Raw genomic sequence first — 18,861 nt, forward strand, 5'->3', positions numbered from 1 at the left:
CGGCAAAAAGCAAGGCAGGAACTGTGCCTTTGACCTATCATGTCCTTGTGGGTGTGGGTTGTAAATCTGCCCTTACCATAAACCGACTGATGTAATTTGGCATGATAAATAAGGAAACCTCACAAAACACAAACACACCGATTCCTGACTCCATCCTGATTCCCGCGTGACGGTATGTTCCTGAATTCTTCATCTTGTTCCCGATTCCAGATTACTTTACCAAGCCCAGGCCTCAGCATTGCTGAACTCTTCTTCAGCTAGGCCCAAATCCTGAAACCATCCCAAAACCTAAGGGAAATAATTCTGATCCTGTCTGGCTTGCTCCCATTCATGTTTGCCTGCTGAAACTCACCATCCTACTGATCTACAGTGTCAAGCGACCAGAAGGGCCAATCTAATCCAACCCAGTCTGAGGTACTAGTTCAATTGACCAGAAACACCCAGCTGACCAATCCCGCCAGAAGTGCCCTGCTGTCTGTAGACCCGACCCTGATGACCAGAACCGTGACAGTCCAAATCCTAAATTAAAGTGGACTGTAATTATGAATAGAATCATAGTGAACCATAGCATACATTTCCTTGTCCTATCCCAATCCATAACCTATCCCATCTTTAACTTAAGAACTATAATCTTGTCAGAACCATTCTTGCAACCCTATTTTGTAATTCTTAGTGTTAGCGCTGATTTTCTCTCATTTATGTTGCACTAGACCATAAGCCATTAGCGATTTGGATTAAATAAAGTAATTCCCATAAAGAAAACGGGGTATCCACCACGTGAAGAGTTACGGTAGCCAAGTAACTGGAGATTCACGGGTGGCATTCTCTTTTTCTTAGCCATTAATCAAATCAACCTGTCATTTTAAAACACGATTTTCTGCTTTTCTCTGCTCTATTTTTCTAAAAACGCCTCTCATTCAAACTTGCATAACTTCCTCAAATGTATAGCTAGAGACTTAATTTCAACTCTGACTTAAATCTAAGACCCTTAGCTACACACCTACCCAGACACCGTATATTTGACATGTTTTACTTAAAAATCGCATAATTACATTTAGGCGGGAATTCGCAATTTTGCAAAAGTTTTACACGCGTGTTTTCCCGTTCAAAGAATTTCCAAACTGCCAATCTGATTCAAAGTGTGTACTGTTGCTCATCTTGTAGCTTATGTTTGTTAGGATCTTAACAGTGTTGCTCCCATAGTAATTGATATCAATTTAAGGATTTTTGCACACTTTATTGTTTTACACAGCCATTTTCAAATGTCATTTTAAAAAGTGTAAAATGTCCAAAACGTTTCTCTCTCTTTTTTGGGGAGGGAAGATTGTATTCAAACCCTGTATACTTTCTATATTCCTGAATACCTGCTGCTTACTTACATCTATGTAGAATTGCTTCTTTGTGAGTTGAGAAATTTGCAGGGGGAATCTTAACTTCAGCGCCATCTTTCAACAAGCTAAAACTGTTCTTTTCCTTGTGTTTTATCTTCTGTATTGCTATAAGTGAATTTAACTGCCTTACTTACTTTCTCAATTGTATTGTCACCACATTGGGGATTGCTGCCCCATATATTAAAACATGTGTTTGATTTGAATTTTAAATAAATAATAAATATTACCTTTACCAACCAGCCTGATTCCTGGTCCATTGTGACCTGCGGGGTATTTTGAGAAGGGTGTGATATGAGTGGTATATCACTCAGAATACTGAAATAAGTATTTCTAGGTTGTGTCTAGGTTGAGACCAGGGTGTATTGCCCGATTGAAATCCTTAACACCCACACCACCTCTAATTTCATCTCCAAAACTGGAGCAGCAGCTCACCTTAACCTCTTAAATATTAGGAAAATCAGGCACCTGCTTCTATTCAAAACTGCCAAGAATCTATTAACCACTCTGGCCTTCTCTAAACTGGACTACATTGTCAGCATCCTCTTTGGTATCCGCAACTATGCTTTCTGTCTTCTCGACAACATCATTAACTTCACTACTAGGACTTTCTTTGAACTCCCTCACTTCACACCTATCTTCCTCATACAGTCACCAGACTGGATGGCTGACAATGCAAAACAGGGCCAGATTTAAGTGTCCGCTCCTGGTTCATAAATCTATCCACGGTAAGGCACCACTGTATCCATCCTCATCTATCCAACTCTGCAAGCTGTGAGAAACCCAACGGTATTCTCCCACCCACACCCTCAGGATCTTCCATTCAGGTGGCCAGGAAAAGGCCATTGCTTTTAGATCCCGATGCTGAAGCGAGGGAGGATCACCTGAGTGGCGGGTCACAAGCGATTAGGCGAGACATTGTATTTCCCCAATCCCAGGACTATCCAACCTACTCTCCCTCATCCTTTATGGGACATTTCCATAGATGATTCCGTGGGCTCCGTTTGCCATGAGAAAAACACTGCAAGCCTCCACTGGTTTCTCAACCTTCGAACTCTGGTATGGATGAAATCCCAGGGATGTTTTAGGTATGCTTCGAGAGTCATAGGAGGAAAGGGAAGAAGCTCCAATTCCATTGTCCCAGACAGCCTCATGGTTAAAAGGACATATGGCAACCATACAATCTCTGGTTCAAGATCATCTTGGTAAGGCCCAAAGCCAACAGAAAGCATTCTACGTTAAGAAGTCGTTGCTTAGGTCTTTTTCCATCGGGCAAAAAGTCCTTGTGCTTCTCTCTACCTGAGATAATAAGCTTATTTCTAAATGGCATGGGATATGGGAGGTATTGGACAAGAAAGGACCCTCTAATTATAAGATCGCACAACCAGACAGTCACCAACCGAGGCAAATTTACCAGATCAACTTCCTAAAAGAATGGAAAGAGACCACCTCTGAATCCAATGCCACCATGTTCTCTGGCCTAATACCGGAAGAGGTGAACACTCCAATTCCCTCTCACATCACTAAGAACCAACAACAGATTTCCTTGAACTGCTAGAGCAATTCCCTGATGTGTTCCATGAAGAGCCTGGCAGAATGAAAGGAATATACCATCACATCTGCACCGCTGCAGGCAAGGCAGGATGCATGTGTCCATTCCCCTGGACTGGTGAGACAGCCCAGGAGTGTCTGAGAGGCAGGCGGTGAGACCCTGACCGCAGAACGAAGAACCGCTGAGAAGCCAAAGCGCAGAAGTCTACCCAGCGAGTTTGAAAGCATTGAAGAGCCGAGTTGTGAAGAGCGCATTACAAAGTGGACCGTGTTTGTCAAAGTAGTCAAGTGAAGTTAAAGGTAAGACTTCAACGATGTGAAAGTAAAAGTGGCAGCACGAAACTGGAGAGACGCGCATGTGTGAAGTAATAAGGCCAATAAAGTCAGACATTGAACTGATAAGTGTAAAAAGGGGCAAGAAGCCCACGGAAAAGGTGCAAGAGGCACGAAACCAAATGAAAGTGCAAAAGGGGCCAGAAGCCCAAGGAGAAGCATGCAAGAGGCTGACGATGCAAAACAGGGCCGAGGAGAAGCAGGCAAGAGGCACGACCAGGCTGAGGATTAAAAGACAGTGCAAGTGTGCACAGGAAATGAATTCATGGAAAAGGTGCAGGAAACATCGGAAGATTAAAAAAAAGTGTAAGAAGCAACAACCCGAGAGGGGGGGAAAAAGGGTCATAGTGGCTGCGCTGAGGAAAAGCAAAGATCCTGGAGTTTTTGAAAGCCTCAGATTCTACAGCATGAGAGAATAAAGTGTAAGACTTTACGCAAAGTAAAAGGCATATCCCGACCATCTGAATTTGTGTTTGGCACTAGAGGGGCCTAAGCACTAGAAAGAAGGGCACCCTGTGAAAGCAAAAAGGAACTGATATATGGTGTTTTGTTTTGAAAGCTGGAAGAGGCCTGAGCTTGGGGAAGGGAACCCTGAGATGCCTATTGAGGAATCATCTTTGTGACAATGACCAAATTGAAACCAAACTAGTGATGAGTGAAAGGTTCTTAATTAATCTGAACCACTGGCATAGCTCTGGGCAACATTCCATACCACTGTTTTTTAGCCCATCAGTACCATTACAAACAGGGTCCAGCTATATGCAAATCAGTCAGGTACTGCCACCAATGGGAGCAGCCCTGTTAGAACAGCTAGTCCAAGTCCCTGCTGCATGGAAATTGACCCGGTGAGAAGACCACCCAAAGCCAACTCTGTTTTTTGCCATTTTTGTTTAACCACTTTTTCTTTTTAAAAAGACGTCCTATCATATTTTTGTACAACGTGAGGGCAAGCATATGTTTAGACACAGACAGACTTTTATGTTGGACTATTAGACAACAACAGCTATTAGAAAAAATCAGTTCATGGAACCATCCCTTTAGAGCTAGGACCAGTCAGGCATTCCACCAAACCAGGAAGGTTTTAAAATGAATGCTTTTGAGTCTCTCTTGATACCATGCCAGTCTCACTAAGCCTTCTTGTAATCTCTGCTCTGCCTTGACTACCTGTGTGGCTCCTCGCGCTCCCTGTGCTTTCTCTCGCTTCTACCGTTTCTTTCTTCTTGCTTCACTTGCATGGAATTCTCTACCCCAGACATCCCAGAAACAGTCCACACAGATTTTTTTTAAACCAAACTAAAGCCTCTTTGCCTCCGATGTTATCCTCTTAACATACCGCTCAACTGCCTTATAGCGAACATGTTTCCCTCACCTCTGACCTGCCTCTGTCCCTCCCTTTCTCTGCCCTCACTCTAGCACTTCACCCATCATGGTCACATCCCAAGCAGAGCTGGCCGTAATGCATACCTGCACTTGAAAACAGCCAATGTTGGTTGTCCTTAATCAATGTATGTTTCTCAATCTGCCTGCCTCTAACTCCTGGCCCCGGCAAATAATCCAGAACCGGACGGCAAGACCTATCCTTGGCCTCAAGCCCAGGGACCGCATCTTTCCAGCCCTGAAATCTCTCCACTGACTCCCGGTGGCTGCAAGGATCAAGTTCAAGACCCTCTGCATTGTCCACAAGTCTTTCTGGGGACGGGGCCCGCACTACATCAAACTCTCTTCCGGAATACCTTCCTTCAGCTAAAAACTCTCTGAGAGTCAAACGCTTTTCCAGCCAGAGAGCTGGGTTAGATCTCTCTCTTCTGCGGGTGCCTCCCTTTGTAACGGCCTCCCTGCCCCTCTCAGACTTGAGCAGAATAACCTGAAGTTCCAGAAGCAGCTCAGGAGCCTCCTTTTCTCCTCTGCATTCTCTGTCGCGCCGACTAGTTGTCTTGGTTCCCGCAGTCTCTCACTGGGTACCAGGCTCCCCCACGACCAGTCTTCCTTACACTATCTCCTGGCCTACTGTGCACATGGTGGCTGTAACTGTAACCCCTACAGCCCCCCTGAATAAACTACACAAAATAATCATAATAACTGCACTTAAAATACTGTTTTGAAAAGTTAAAAAGAAATTAAAAACACACTCCATTCCTACTTTATTGAAATTGGAACAATAAAGGCTGAGTCGACATGATCAAGATAAAAACGTGTGACTGGGCATTTAAAACCAATGTAGTATCAATTGTATTAACAGACATTAATAGCTTACTTTGGAGAGAAAAAAAAAAGTCCTGGATCTAGCAATCAGGTATCCCTGATAAGAAAATAAACCACTATAGGACAGCATAGGTTAGGTTAGTGAAAATAATTTATTAAATTATTTAAAAAATGCAACAATAGTCTCAGTTCCGAGAATACTATGAACACAGGAAAAGAAAAATGATAAAATGCTGTGCACTTTTGAGAAAATGGGCCTCATTAAGAGTGTGGCGGTCCAGAAACAAGGGTGCCGGTAAGCTCACTGGCACACTCGTTTCTGATCCGCCAGACTACGAGTTTGCCTGTTGGGCCATTGCGCCACAGTAGGAAGACTCATCACGGAAGCATCAGCACTGTTAGTAACAGTACCAATGCTTCCGTGAACCAGAATGGGGACTAACATTTTCCGGCAGCCAGCTTCCAGGTCCGCTGGGACTTTTGATGTCCCGGTGGCACCGGGAAGCTAGGTGCCGGTAAAATGTTATGAGTCTGATGGCAACCCCCAGAAGCACTGGCAGGGTTACAGCCAGACTCGTAATGAGGCCCAATGTGTAGCTGAAAAGAAATAACTTTTTGTTCAAAGGTTCTCCTGACACAAGAAAAATTCAAAAGAGCACAGTTATGTAGATAGGAATTCAATAGATTTGGCCTCGGTAGAGCTCATTAGGCAAAACTCAGATGAAAAATAATTATATGAAACGCACCAACGATACAGGCATTCCATAAATCCTGCCTTGATTTCAGAAGTCCTACAGCAGATTATTATAGAAGTGTCAAGGCTCGACATAGGAGGATGCAGCTACAGTTAAACATAAGAACATAACTCAAAGCAATTAACAAAATGTCATAATATACGATATCATTGATAAGACAAAGTAGGGAAAAGTTAACTATCATTTCATTACCTTTGTAGCCAGTAAGATTTATATGCAGCGGGGTTATCAATTTTCCACCTAAAGATTTCCTTCTCCGCACCACCATGTTTATAACTCCTCCACCATTCAGTACTGCTTTAATAACTTGTTTCTTATCCTTATTTGTGAGATCCACATCGTTTATCTTCAACAACCAATCATTAACTCTAACAAGCAATAAAAAAGTTGAAAATAAGATTTCATTTAGTATGCAAATAACTCAAATACATGAATAATCTAGCATCTTCTTGATGAATCCAACATTTCTATGCCCCAATTCTTAATTATCAAAGGAATTGCAAGGCCATATGACTGGAATACATTGTGTTTACTTGGAGACCAACCCAAAGGTAAAGGTTCAGCAATATACAATAGTTTTCGATATCAGTCTGCCCAAAGGGAAACATTACTTACCTTTAATATTTTTGCAGCTAGTCTCCGATTGGAATTAATCACCTAGATCACAGACCACCATGTAGTGGTTTGAATTGGAAATTTTAGAAAAATTACCAATTTGTCTCAAAGATGATTAATCATATGAGCAGTCCTATGACTGGTCGGAACCATCATTATGCACCTCTGCGCTAGTTGGTCCAGTGTTTCACTGGTTACAGTGGTTAACATTCTTTGTACTATAGGAGTGTTCATGGAGTTTCCGCAAGACCCTATCTTCATATTGTGTTTATGTTAGGAGGGTTTTTCAGAACCATTGCTGGTTCGGGGAAGCAGACCTTAGTGGACCTGCAAAATTTAATACTGAGCAGCAAGGTTAAGACTTAGATGACTGGGTGCTTTCTTTAAAGCACAGTTACAATACAGGAGGGTTTTTCAAGCACTAGATTATTTATGCAGGTAAGCATAAACAATATACTAATTAACATTATTATGCTAGACTACTACACAAGTAAAACTATACACATGTACACATTCATAACATTGGTGTCCAATTGAGACACCTATCACACTTAAGATAAAAAATGCAATTAAGTGATACACTGTTACAAGATAGAGTGGCGGAATAAGAGATGTTTGAGTATACAATATCATCAACCTTATAAGATCATAAGGTTCACCAACACTTTGAAAATCTTAAGCAGTCCAACTACATCCTAGGAACAATGCTTAAAACAATTACCAACGTTGTTCTTCTAGGATAAAATGGGGTTCAATTCAATAGTCAAGAGTGGTTCGAATGTAGCAATTCACAAGATCATACCCAATGGTTTCCTGTTGCGAAAAATGGCAGCTACCAATCCTGGATGTCAGGAGCGACCGCCAGAAAGTAGTCTCTCACCCACTGCACTGGCAAAAGTATGATTTTATTGCGTATTGGAGTCAAATGATATTGGGAGTTAAAAAAAAAGGAAAAAATAAAAAAGGTATACAGACCAACATCGTGAACCTCAATCAAGAAGAAAAACCTCAGGCAAGTCATAGCCATTGAGGACGACTGTTCTCACAATGGTTGCTGTGTCTTGACAGTCCAGGGGGTGTAGGAGCTCCTTCTGACAGATAGGTTCTGTCTCAGATTGCGACCTCAAGTAGCTTGGCCCACCGGGCTAGATACTAGGTTTCTGAAGACAAAGGACCTCTACGGCAGCAACCACAGCAAAGAATGACTTCAATGGTCTAACAGGCAAAGATGTCTTTGGGTTCAGGACCGGGTCAGCAAACAAGGATGACATAGGACTTCAGCTCCAGCAGGGCCCCTCTATCTGATGGAGAGCAGCAGCACTGTCAAGTCTGAATCCCTTGATGAGCATGTCTGGCAAGTTATGTAGAATGGAGAGCTGCAAGATATCCAGAGCGCACACATAAGTCCAACTCCAGAGGCTGTAGTTGAGCTACTGGTCCATGGCTTCCAGTAGGTTCATGGATGCATCCAACTAATTGCAGGATTGTGAACAAGTTCTTCACATCGATTCAAGTGAGTTAGACAAAGTGATGACCTTTCCTGACCAATGGAGAGCAGAGCTTTGCCTTCCAAGAGTTGGCTTTAGCAGCAATTGTAACAGCAACAGATTCTTCCCATTTCTGCAGCCTCTCATGCTTGGGTTCCATAGTTCCAGTGGTCGGCCTTATGAATGGCTACAAATCACCATCTGACGTACATAAATCAGGGGACCTGTAACATTAAACACTGAGGGGCTTTTCAAACATAGCTACCCATCTCTGGTACATCACCCAGGTTTGTGAGGTGTATCCCAAACCAGTTCCAAGCAAACCAGATAGACTACTTGGGCTCAGCCAGAGGCCACAAAGAGTTGTCATATATGGACATTTCGTACCTCTACCTGGGCCTTAAACAACAAGGTTACACATTCTGTCCACTGTGGTATTACAATGGCTACCATAGAGTACAGCAGTACTGGTGTATGCAAAAAGAAAACATTTAAATAGCACATTTCCCTTTCAGGTTATGGCAAGAAGAAAGATAGGCAGTACTGTAACCATAGCATGCACTATCTTGGGTAAAAGAAACAAATGCTCTAAACATTTACCCAGTTTATTGGGTATGCATACAAATTAGCCATTTGTATAAGATTATGGTGAGTGGAAAATACATGAAACACTGTTGAAAGTGTAGGCAGAGCAATAGGATTATGGCGAGTCATACAGCAATTGGGTAGCAGTCAAATCTAGAACCTTACGGCACGTATAACTATAGGTAGTAATGTAGTTCAAAATCTAACATCTTATTAAGTGTGCGTTTCTGTAATGGATGTTGCATTATGATAGGCTCCTAAGGGAAGGCTGTTTTAATTAGGAATAGTCACTTAACTGTCTGGAGGTGAACTTCCCCCCATCTGCCAGAGAAGAAAGTTAGAATATGTAAATTGGCACCTTGTTTGCTGTTGCAACTACCAGCTCTTGCATGCTTTGGCTGTTTAACGGCCAGCACAGATTTTCCTAACTGTGCAAAGGACCGATATAAATATGATCTTGCGGAAACCCATGTTCTGTGAAGTTGCACACTGTCAAACTAGTAGTATGTCAATTGTTACGTTGCGTTATGTTCTGTAGTGTAACCTTTTAGACTGTGATGCTATCTAGATTAGTTTGTGAAGGTTTACCCGGGCTGAATTTATAATGGAGACTCAGCATTTGGTTTAGAAATAGGTATGTTGCAGATTATGTACTTGTCCTCATAACAGTTGAATCACAAAGTGTGTAATAAATCCCTTTGTGGATAGAGGCATCAGTTTAAGTGTATTAATGTAAATGCCTTTCTTTCTTGTGTATTTTGAATGGCATTTAAGGTTTTAAGAATTTCTGCGAACCATGAAACAGTTACTATTACAATAAAATCATCATTTAAGTGAACAGGTGTTTTGTAAGTAGAAAAACAGAGTTTGATTCAGAAAGAATGATGAAATATTGAAACCATTCTGGGATATTGGTAATGTACACTTGACAAGATGTGAAATTCCCTAAATTAGGTGTTCCTATAGCAGACGCTTGCATTTGGTCTTGAAATGCACTGTTAGGTTCATAAAGATTTACCTTCAAATAAGGCACTAAAAGTTACTGTCCATGCAAAAGTGTACACACATGGACTGCTCCCTAAGGCACTGAAATCCAATCTTAAGTGAGCAACTCTAAATGTTCATCCTAAGTACTGTGCTACCCAATGATGCTCCCGTAAATGACATGTGAGAACCAGCTCTAGTTTAAAGGTTTAAAGGGGGGCGTGGAGGGGGGAGGGGAGTTGGGGAGTTCTAATGAAAATGTGCTGGACTATGATGCTTTCTATGTTTTGAAAGAGTTGTAGTGTTTGATTTCAAAATAAAATAAAAATATTTAAAAAAAAAGAAAAATGTTCAGATGATACCAAAAGAATCTCGCTGCTTTAATGCACAAACGTGGACCCCTAAAGATTGAAGTGAAATCCAACTTTTGGTGAACAAATCTAAATGTATAGATGATGCTCAATGCTATTTCCTTCCTCACTGTTGTAAGGTGGTGCATCAAAGGCAGCAAAAGTGATATCTAATGCATAACATAAGCTGCAAGAGCTTCTTAATGTAATATCCCACTGTTAATGGGAAAAATACTTTTCGTGGTGCAAGTAGGTACAAACTAAGTGATCTCAATCGCCATGAAATGTAATTCCATCTGGCCAACAGGAACTTCATTGTATTGGCACTAAAACCTGAAAAGCATAGCATTCATTTTCTGTGTCAGAGAGTTGGGTACAGAAACGAGGGATGAAATGTTTGATGTTAAGCTCTAAACATAGGATGAAAAATGTAATTCTCGAAAGGGAACCCTTTAAAACAGCATTTCAGGGAGAAAAAAATTAAGCAGAATGCAATCTCTATGCAGAATACATTGGTATGTTTATGGTGCGGTCATACACCTGTTCAGGGCTGTCAATATCTACTAGCTGACTCATGGACAAGGAGATTTAAGTACCAGTTGCAAGCTACTTGACCTTGCTGGCAAGTATGGAGAGGATTGAAACTTCTTTTTGCATTTTCTCATGTTTTGAACTTCCAGTCCTCTCACTACCCCCCTTCAAGGTTATTTTCTTTCCTTCTGCACAAGGGCTGCAGAGAGTGGGTCTCACTGTAATTGTCAATAAAAGTCTATGTTCTTCTTAGAAACCACCTTTCCCATAATAGTCCTGCAAGAAGCACAATAAAAGCTGAGGCTCAGAATGGATCCTCTTCCCCAGGACAACAGTTCAAGAAGAAATGGGTTTCCCACAGAGCATTTAGATCTCATGCTCCTGCTTCAGTCTACTAGCTCATCAAGCCAAAAAATACAAATATTAATTTCAAGATGAGTGAAATGTTGTAGAAGACAAGTGGAGCCCTTAAATTCTTTCTAAAACACACTGATCTGCTCGCCTTCATAGTTTCCCTGTAAACAACCAAACTGAATTGCCAGAACAGAATAAACGATCTAGACTTCTAGAAGGTGCATTATGGTGCTTCAGCCCGGAGATGGGATCATTCATATGTTAAACTATACAAAAAAACACTGAACCACTAGACACATCATATGAAAAAAATGATTCTATTGCAGATTCATGTTGCAAAAATGTATTACCCATACTTCCTTTCTGTACCAATCTAGTATAAACAACAAAGTATACATGTTAAGTGGCATGCACTTTTTTGGGCCTCTACTAATACCTTCCGTTGGGCGAGAGGTTGCATGGGATGGCGGCCGCTTTAAAATGCCCTTTGCATAGTATTTTAACTGCAGTCACGCAAGGGGCTCTGCACTGCCGCTGAGCATGTAAGGTCTTTCTGCCAATAGAACTTGATCACTGAAGTGTACCCTGCTCGTTCAAACATAGGTGCAACGGCTTCCAGGATTCTGCTCGATAAAGTATAAAGCTGAATGGAGTCAAACCGTGAAAAATTAGTAGCAGACACGCCAGGATCAAAGTTGTTTTCGACTTCAGAAAAGGTCAAAAGGTATGTCTTCATGAGTCGAGTTAAAGCTTTCAATTGCCAGCAACTCTGTATACTAATATTTACAGTTTTACAGAATGCATGTGGGAATGCCATTGTTTTACAGACCGTGTTTAGTAAGTCAACAATTTGGATGGCTCAATTTGTTCACGGTAATACAAATATGCACGTGTGTAGGGGAGAAAGATGGTGGGGGATGGAGTGAGGTTTGGGATAGGAAGTGGAAAATGGAAATATAAAAAAGGTTGAAATTGGGCTGACCAGACCGAGTTGACCAAATGGTAGTCAATCAAATTATAGTCTAACAAAGCAATGCATGTGAAATAAGAGCAGATAGTATCTTATATGTTCATGTCTCACACCAACCATCCTCATGTGGTCTCTGTAGACTGAGACACAGCCTCATAGCTTGTAGATAATTAAAATGTACTAATGTTATTGTGACAAATGACTTTGTTCTTAAACTTGAATTAATGCCAGTTTACTGCTCTTACGCCCTCCCATGGTCAAACTTGCAACCAATGAAGGGCACCTGTTAGCAGTTTAAGCCAACAAACCACTGAATGCATTGTCCGCCCTGATTCAGATAATCAGGCCAGGTAAAACCCCTCTACTTCAGGGGCAGCCAACATTTTACCCCAACCAGCATAGTCATGGATGAAGGACCATTGCGAATTGTAAGATAAAATCTTTGAAGTGGTGAGATACTCTGTTACGGAGCCACCTGCCCTTAAAGCCATAAATGTTTACACATTACTATATGGAGAACGTAGAATCTGCGTGCCTACTTAAAAATTGCATCTAGTAACAGGGTTTGCCTTAAAATTAATCACGCTTCAGAAGAACAAATAACTTACCCCTGGTAATGATCTTTCGACTGGATGTTCCCTCCCATGTATTCATCATCTTATGATATCTCCATCTAGCGTCAGCTGATTGCTTCAGAATTTTGTTTTGGTAGAGGGCTCTGTGCGTTGTCGACTCAATGTCCCTCAACGGCCTCCATCCGGGGCGAGGAGGAATTCGTGGGAGGCGCATCCAATCGAAAGAACAGGGCCAAGTAATTTATTCTTCCAATGGATTGTGTCCTGCCGCATATTCCTCATTTTATGATACACGCCCAAAGCAGTGTTGTATTGGAGTGAGAATTTTATGATTTGTCATTAATGCTGTGAAGAACAGCTTTCCAGAATCCTGCTTCCTGTCCCGACGCAGAGTCCAGACAGTAATGTCTTGTAAAAGTATGTAAAGAGGACCAATTGGCTGTGGCATATCGTGTACCAGCACCCCTCTCTGCAAGGCTGATGAAGTGACCACACCTCTCGTCAAATGCGCTCGCAAGCCTACAAGAACATCCTTCCCAGCCAAGTTCTAGCACTCGATGCACAGAATTATCCAACGGGATAAAGTTTGTTTTGTCACTGCAAGACCCAATTTGTGTCCAGTGAACCCCAAAAACAGCTGGTCGTCTTGCCTCACCTTTGCCATAAGAGAGATGTAAAAGCTTAAATCCCATTTGGGGTAAAGTTGATGAAGTTTCTCCTCTTCCTTACGAGGATGAGGCGGAGTCCAAAATGTTAGAAGGCCAATTTTCTGAGAAAGGTGAAATTCTGAAACCACCTTTGGAAGAAAAGTGGGTTGGGCTCTCGCAATGACTTTGTCCTTCAAGCATGTTGTAAACGGCTGTTTGCACAACAAAGTCTGCAGTTCGCTAACTGTGTGCAGGTGTTATGGCCGTTAAGAAAACTGTCTTAAATGTTAGCATCCTTAAAGGACAAGAATGAAGAGGCTCGAAAGGAGCACACAACATACTTCAGAATCAGATTTAAATCCCAAACGGGAACCACAAAAGGAACGGGAGGGAACACATTATTGATCCCTTTCAGGATTTGCACCACAATAAGTATTTTGAAATAAGATGCCTGCTCAGGCATGTGCTTAAAGATGGATAGCGCCTCCAAGTATCCCTTCACAATACCAACTTGGAGCCCAAGATTGGCTAGATGTAGCAAGAAAGATAACACCATAGGTTAGTCCCACAGAAAAGGGTCCACATTCTTATCCCTGCACCAGCTGAAGAACCTATTCCAACGGCAGCGATACACCAATTTTGTTGCTGGCCCTCTGGTCGAGGGCAAAACTTCCATCACTGTCTTCCGGGAGGTCCCAATCTTTATATCGCAACCTATCAGAAACCAAGCTTGGAGGTTGAGAGTCCTGACCTTTGGATGGAAAAACAACCTCCTCTTGCGAGAGTAGGTCCTCTCTTTGTGGAAGACATTGGAGAGCAGATGTACATGTCCAGAAGGTCATGGGTACCACGTCCTCCTGGCCCAATCCAGAGCAAACAGGATCATGGATTTCCCGAACTTCCTCAACCTCCTGATGACATGTAGAATGACGGACTGGAGGCAACGCATACAGGAGTGGAAACCCCCAGTCCACTACAAACGCATCCCCTAGAGCTCCCCTCTGAGGGAATTCCCTGGAGCAGAACAGTTCGCAATTCCTTTTGACACTAGATGCAAGCTGATCTACTTGAGGGGTTCCCCAAAGGGTGAAGATCTCTTGAAAGACTTCCTGAGCTAGTTTCCACTCATGAGAGACTGTGCTCTGCCTGCTTAAAGCGTCTGCCACTGTGTTCTCCTCTCCAGCTAGGTGAGCTACTAATAGGCCTATTCCTTTTTGAGGTGCCCAGAACCAGAGCTGCATTGCCTCTCTGCACACTGATAGTGACCCTACACCACCTCTCTTGTTAAGGTCGTACATGGCCACTGTGCTGTCCGTCATTATCAGGACATTCTTTCCCTGTACAGAAGGCAGAAAGGCCTTCAGCACTAGTGTGATTGCCCCCAGCTCCAAAAGGTTGATGTGTAGTTTGGTCTCCGATGAAGACTGCTTCTTCGGCCAGATCATTGGCGTGAGCTCCCCAACCCATGAGTGAGGCACCCGCAATTAACGTTCTCTCCGGCCATGGCTGCAAAAAAAAGAGATCCTTTGCAACTCTGATCGGAAACTGAAGGATGTCTTGAATCTTGCCCGAAAATTGAGACCACTGGCACCTGAGGGCCCACTGGAAGGATCTCATTCTCAGACAAGCCTCTGGCACCAGAAAAATGCAGGATGCAATGAGGCTGAGCAACCTCTGAAAATCGAAGGCCGGAAGACACTGGGAATTCTGGAATTTGATGACCATCTGCTGAACGTGCTGAGCCCTCACCTCGGGTGGCAAGGCTTTCCCAAAGGAAGCATCCAGGAAAGCTCAGATGATTTGGAGCCTCCCAGAGGGTACCATGTGGGACTTCTTGAAGTTGAAGGAGAAGCCTAGTCTGGGGAGAGAGTGGCAAGTAATGCTGAGCTGTTCCAGGGCTTGTTCGGCAGAATGGGCCCTGATCGGCCAATTGTCCAGGTAGGGGTAGACTTGAAGCCACCCCTCCTAAGACTCGCTGCCACTACCACCATCAGCTTGGTGAAAATGTTTGCATCGGAGGTGAGCCCGAACGTCAGAGCTCGAAACTCAAAATGAGAACCACTAAACGACGAACCTCAGGTACTTCCTGTGATTGTGATGAATAGGCACATGAAAGTAAGCATCCTGAAGGTCCAATGATACCATTCAATCCTGGAGCTGAAGGGTCTGAAGGATCTGAGAAAGGGTTACCCATTTTGAACTTGTCCTTCCCCAGGAACTTGTTCAAGTAGCTGAAATCCAAAATGGGACACAATCCTCTGTCCTTTTTAGGGATCAAAAAGTAAGGGGCGTGCCACCCCTTGTTCCTCTCAATCACACGTAATGGCTCTAAAGCACCTTTCTCTAGCAGACTGGAAATCTCCTGCAAGAGGAACGGATCTGGAATTTTGCAGGAGTGGCTCCCTGGTGGATGATCCGGGGGCCTTCTTAAAAAGGGAAGGCAGTAACCCTGGGCTGTTTGCAAGGCACAAACATCGGAAGTAATGCCCCGTCATTCTTCCATATTCTGACTGAGTCTACCACCCGACCACAGTCTTGTGGATTAAGGCGTCAGAGTGGTTTTGGGGCAGTTGAAGCAGCGGATCAAGGTAAAGAAGCTGCTGCCTGGGGGGACTTTGCAAAATTCCCTCGTCCACCATTTGGAAACTTTCTTTGGCCTCTTTGACTGGCTTGATTCCCTGGCGCTTCCAAATGAGGAATAGTAGCAAAAGGGCCGCCCCCTTTATCTCTGAGCAGTTGGGTCTGAAGGTTGAGGCTGTCTTATAGCAGCAATAAAAGACATGGGTGCCACATAGGAAGTCTGCAATTTTTCAAGACTTTCATTAGACTGGTTACCAAAAAGGTGCGTGCCATCAAAGGGCATGTTAACAATTCTGGACTGCACATCCGGTGAAAAACCAAACTTCTGTTACCACGCAAATCTACGTGTTACTGTGCTAGCCGCCATGGCTCTGCTAACGCTCCACCACCAAGAATAAAAAATGAAGACTGGTTCTTGTGACCTTAAACGATTGAATGTTGTCTTTTATTAAGAATTTGTTGCTTTCACACTAACACGACATATTAAGACTTTAATGCATAGAGTTACTTTACTATTCTTTCTATAAACGTTGGTCTGGTTATCCAGATATTAGAAAGTGTGCAGGGGACGTAAGTTCCTAAATTGGGAACTTATTTTTGTTCTGCTAACGCTTTCAGCAGAGTCCAAACCTGATTGGAGGTATTTGCACATTGCATCTTTGCCATCCTTAACAATATTACCCTTTTTGCCAGGTGTCAAACCGTTTGTCATCCCCGTCAGGAGGGATAGTAGGGCAAGCTGCTGCCCTGGACATGAATGTGGCAGCCTGGAACAGTAGGCTTTCAGGTTTAGGATGCTTTGAGAGGTAGTCCGGGTCAATACTGGATGCCTTGTAGTCCTTGTCAAAGATTTATGGACAGCTGGATTTGTACCAGGTAACTCCCAATTTGCCATCACTCTCCTTTGCAATGCGGAGTGAAAAGGTAAGATGGGGTCTTTTTGTGGTCCTTTGTCCAATATATCCGTTGGTCGTCCTGCTCATATGCAGGAGCAGGTCTCCCCCAAACAAGGTATTCAGTGACCCTATTAATTAACTGTTTGTAAGATGCTTCTCCATGCTCAGTAGGGTCAGGTGTAGCAAACTCCATCGGGGAGGTGTCCAGGCCACTTGTACTTTTCACATTTCCATACAAATTTTCAATTCTGGTCTCCTCAGACAGCAGTGCCTCTGGAACATTTGGTGTCCCATACTGTAGGCCGAAAGGAGGAGAGTCTTGGTCTGAGGGGTCTGCCTACTCAAAAATAGAAGAAATAAACTGGAGTCTTTTTTGGGCAATCTCCTTCAAAGACGTTGACGACGACATAGGTTTTGTCATCGATGGGCTTGATGAACTCGACCCATGACTCAGTCATCGAGAAAAGAGTAGGCCTAGACGGCTTAAATCCGGGTTCTAGGGCACGAAAAATCCATACTCTTTGGACACTTTAAGGGCCTTGGTAGGCATGAAGGGGTTGTGGCCCTACAACGGTACCTTTGAAGGGGCCAGAGCAACTTTTTCGAAAATCATCACCTGAAGAGGAAAGTCTCTCATTCAGATTTTGAGGCTGACCTACCTGGGCAGGACACCCTGTGGTCAGAAGAGGAAGCGAGACATCTGTGACACCTCTTTTTTGATCTTTTCCTCGACGAGGAGGGGTGACTAGAACCGCTCCCAGAGAGCTTTTTTGTACACTTTCTCAGCGAGACTCAAGCCTTGAACTTAGTTTGTCTGACTATCTTTTTTTCGTGGGCCTTGTCTTTGGGGATTTAGGAGGGACGGGGCCTACCCGCAGCGAGTTTCCTCTTTCTTTCCCTTAGTGCCTTTCCTGTCATAGACTGCGAGGAACCACAATCTGCTGTTTTATGCTCGATACCGAGACATCATAGGAGACGCAGTGTGGATTAGTGATCAACATCTTTCACCCACACTCACTTTTTAAACACTGTCCTAGGAGGACATTTTCATAATAGCTGAGACTCGACAGAAAAACAGCACTGTATCCAAAGCAAAGCCAGCAGAAATACAGAAGTAATGGGTGCAGTGCATGCTATCATGGGTGACGTCAGCCTCGAGAGCGCACACGGAGGCCACCAGGAGACATCGAGCCGATGACGCAAGAGGCACCCTACCGTAAAAACTAAACCGAAGCAAGCAGCTGATGCTGAAGGGAGATATAAGATGAGGAATACGTGGGAGGACACAATCCATTCGTAATGTCCTGTTACAGTGTATGCAGAATATTTCCCTAATGCAGAGGTTAACATGTAGGCTTATTAAGGCTGGAAAGCATGTAGTAGCAGTGCTGACTCAAGATATTTCGCTCAGAACTTTGTCAAAACAATGATTAAATAGGAGTAGATTAAAAATGGTAAAAAATACACTTACACCGTATGACAAACCAAACATGAAATCTTAATTGGGATAACCATTGAAAAAAATGAGTCAGACAAATATATTCAAATCAAAAACGGGCATATTGGAAAATAAACAGTTTTTCCAACAGCAAGGTGAAATAAAATGAAAAGAAAAATACAACCAAGAAAAGGAAACCAGAAAGAAAATAAGTATTGAAACAAAAAAAACACAGTTAATACTTTCCAATTTCGTTGTGATCTGAGAGTAGCTAAATAATTATAAGTTACTATGCTTCATCTGGGGTGTCATTCATGCAAGAGCCACCATCCCTCCAATATGAACTACAGAAACAGCCTGTATTTGGGTTCAACACATTGCGAAATCAAATTGCTACAAAGAGTAATTAAAGCTACTCACCGTAGTGACTAGTATACTCCTAGTCCATAGTCCCCATTCCACCGCGCTTGTGGGCGTCCCCCAACATGGGACGGTATCTGAACATTTGGCAGTGAAAAATTGAGCTTCCCCTTTAAATTTAGTATAGCCTGTGGGGGCGCAGCCTCGGGAATATCCTGCTGAGACACCGCCCTCCGCCGCCTCACCTCAGTCCCCTTTGA

General features: G+C 43.1%; 1 protein-coding gene across 9 annotated transcripts in view; it reads right to left on the bottom strand.

The window, feature by feature from the left end:
* The window catches only part of DLG5 (discs large MAGUK scaffold protein 5), a 1,559,980-nt gene that overhangs the window by 814,871 nt on the left and 726,248 nt on the right, over positions 1-18,861 (bottom strand). For all 9 annotated transcript variants that reach the window (XM_069610999.1, XM_069611004.1, XM_069611003.1 and 6 more), the window contains one exon: positions 6,422-6,597. In XM_069610999.1, the coding sequence (XP_069467100.1) occupies positions 6,422-6,597 (176 nt within the window). The remainder of the gene's footprint in view (positions 1-6,421; positions 6,598-18,861) is intronic.

This window comes from Ambystoma mexicanum, chromosome 8 (genome assembly GCF_040938575.1).
Source record: "Ambystoma mexicanum isolate Mex_15411 chromosome 8, UKY_AmexF1_1, whole genome shotgun sequence".
Classification (NCBI taxonomy): Eukaryota; Metazoa; Chordata; class Amphibia; order Caudata; family Ambystomatidae; genus Ambystoma; species Ambystoma mexicanum.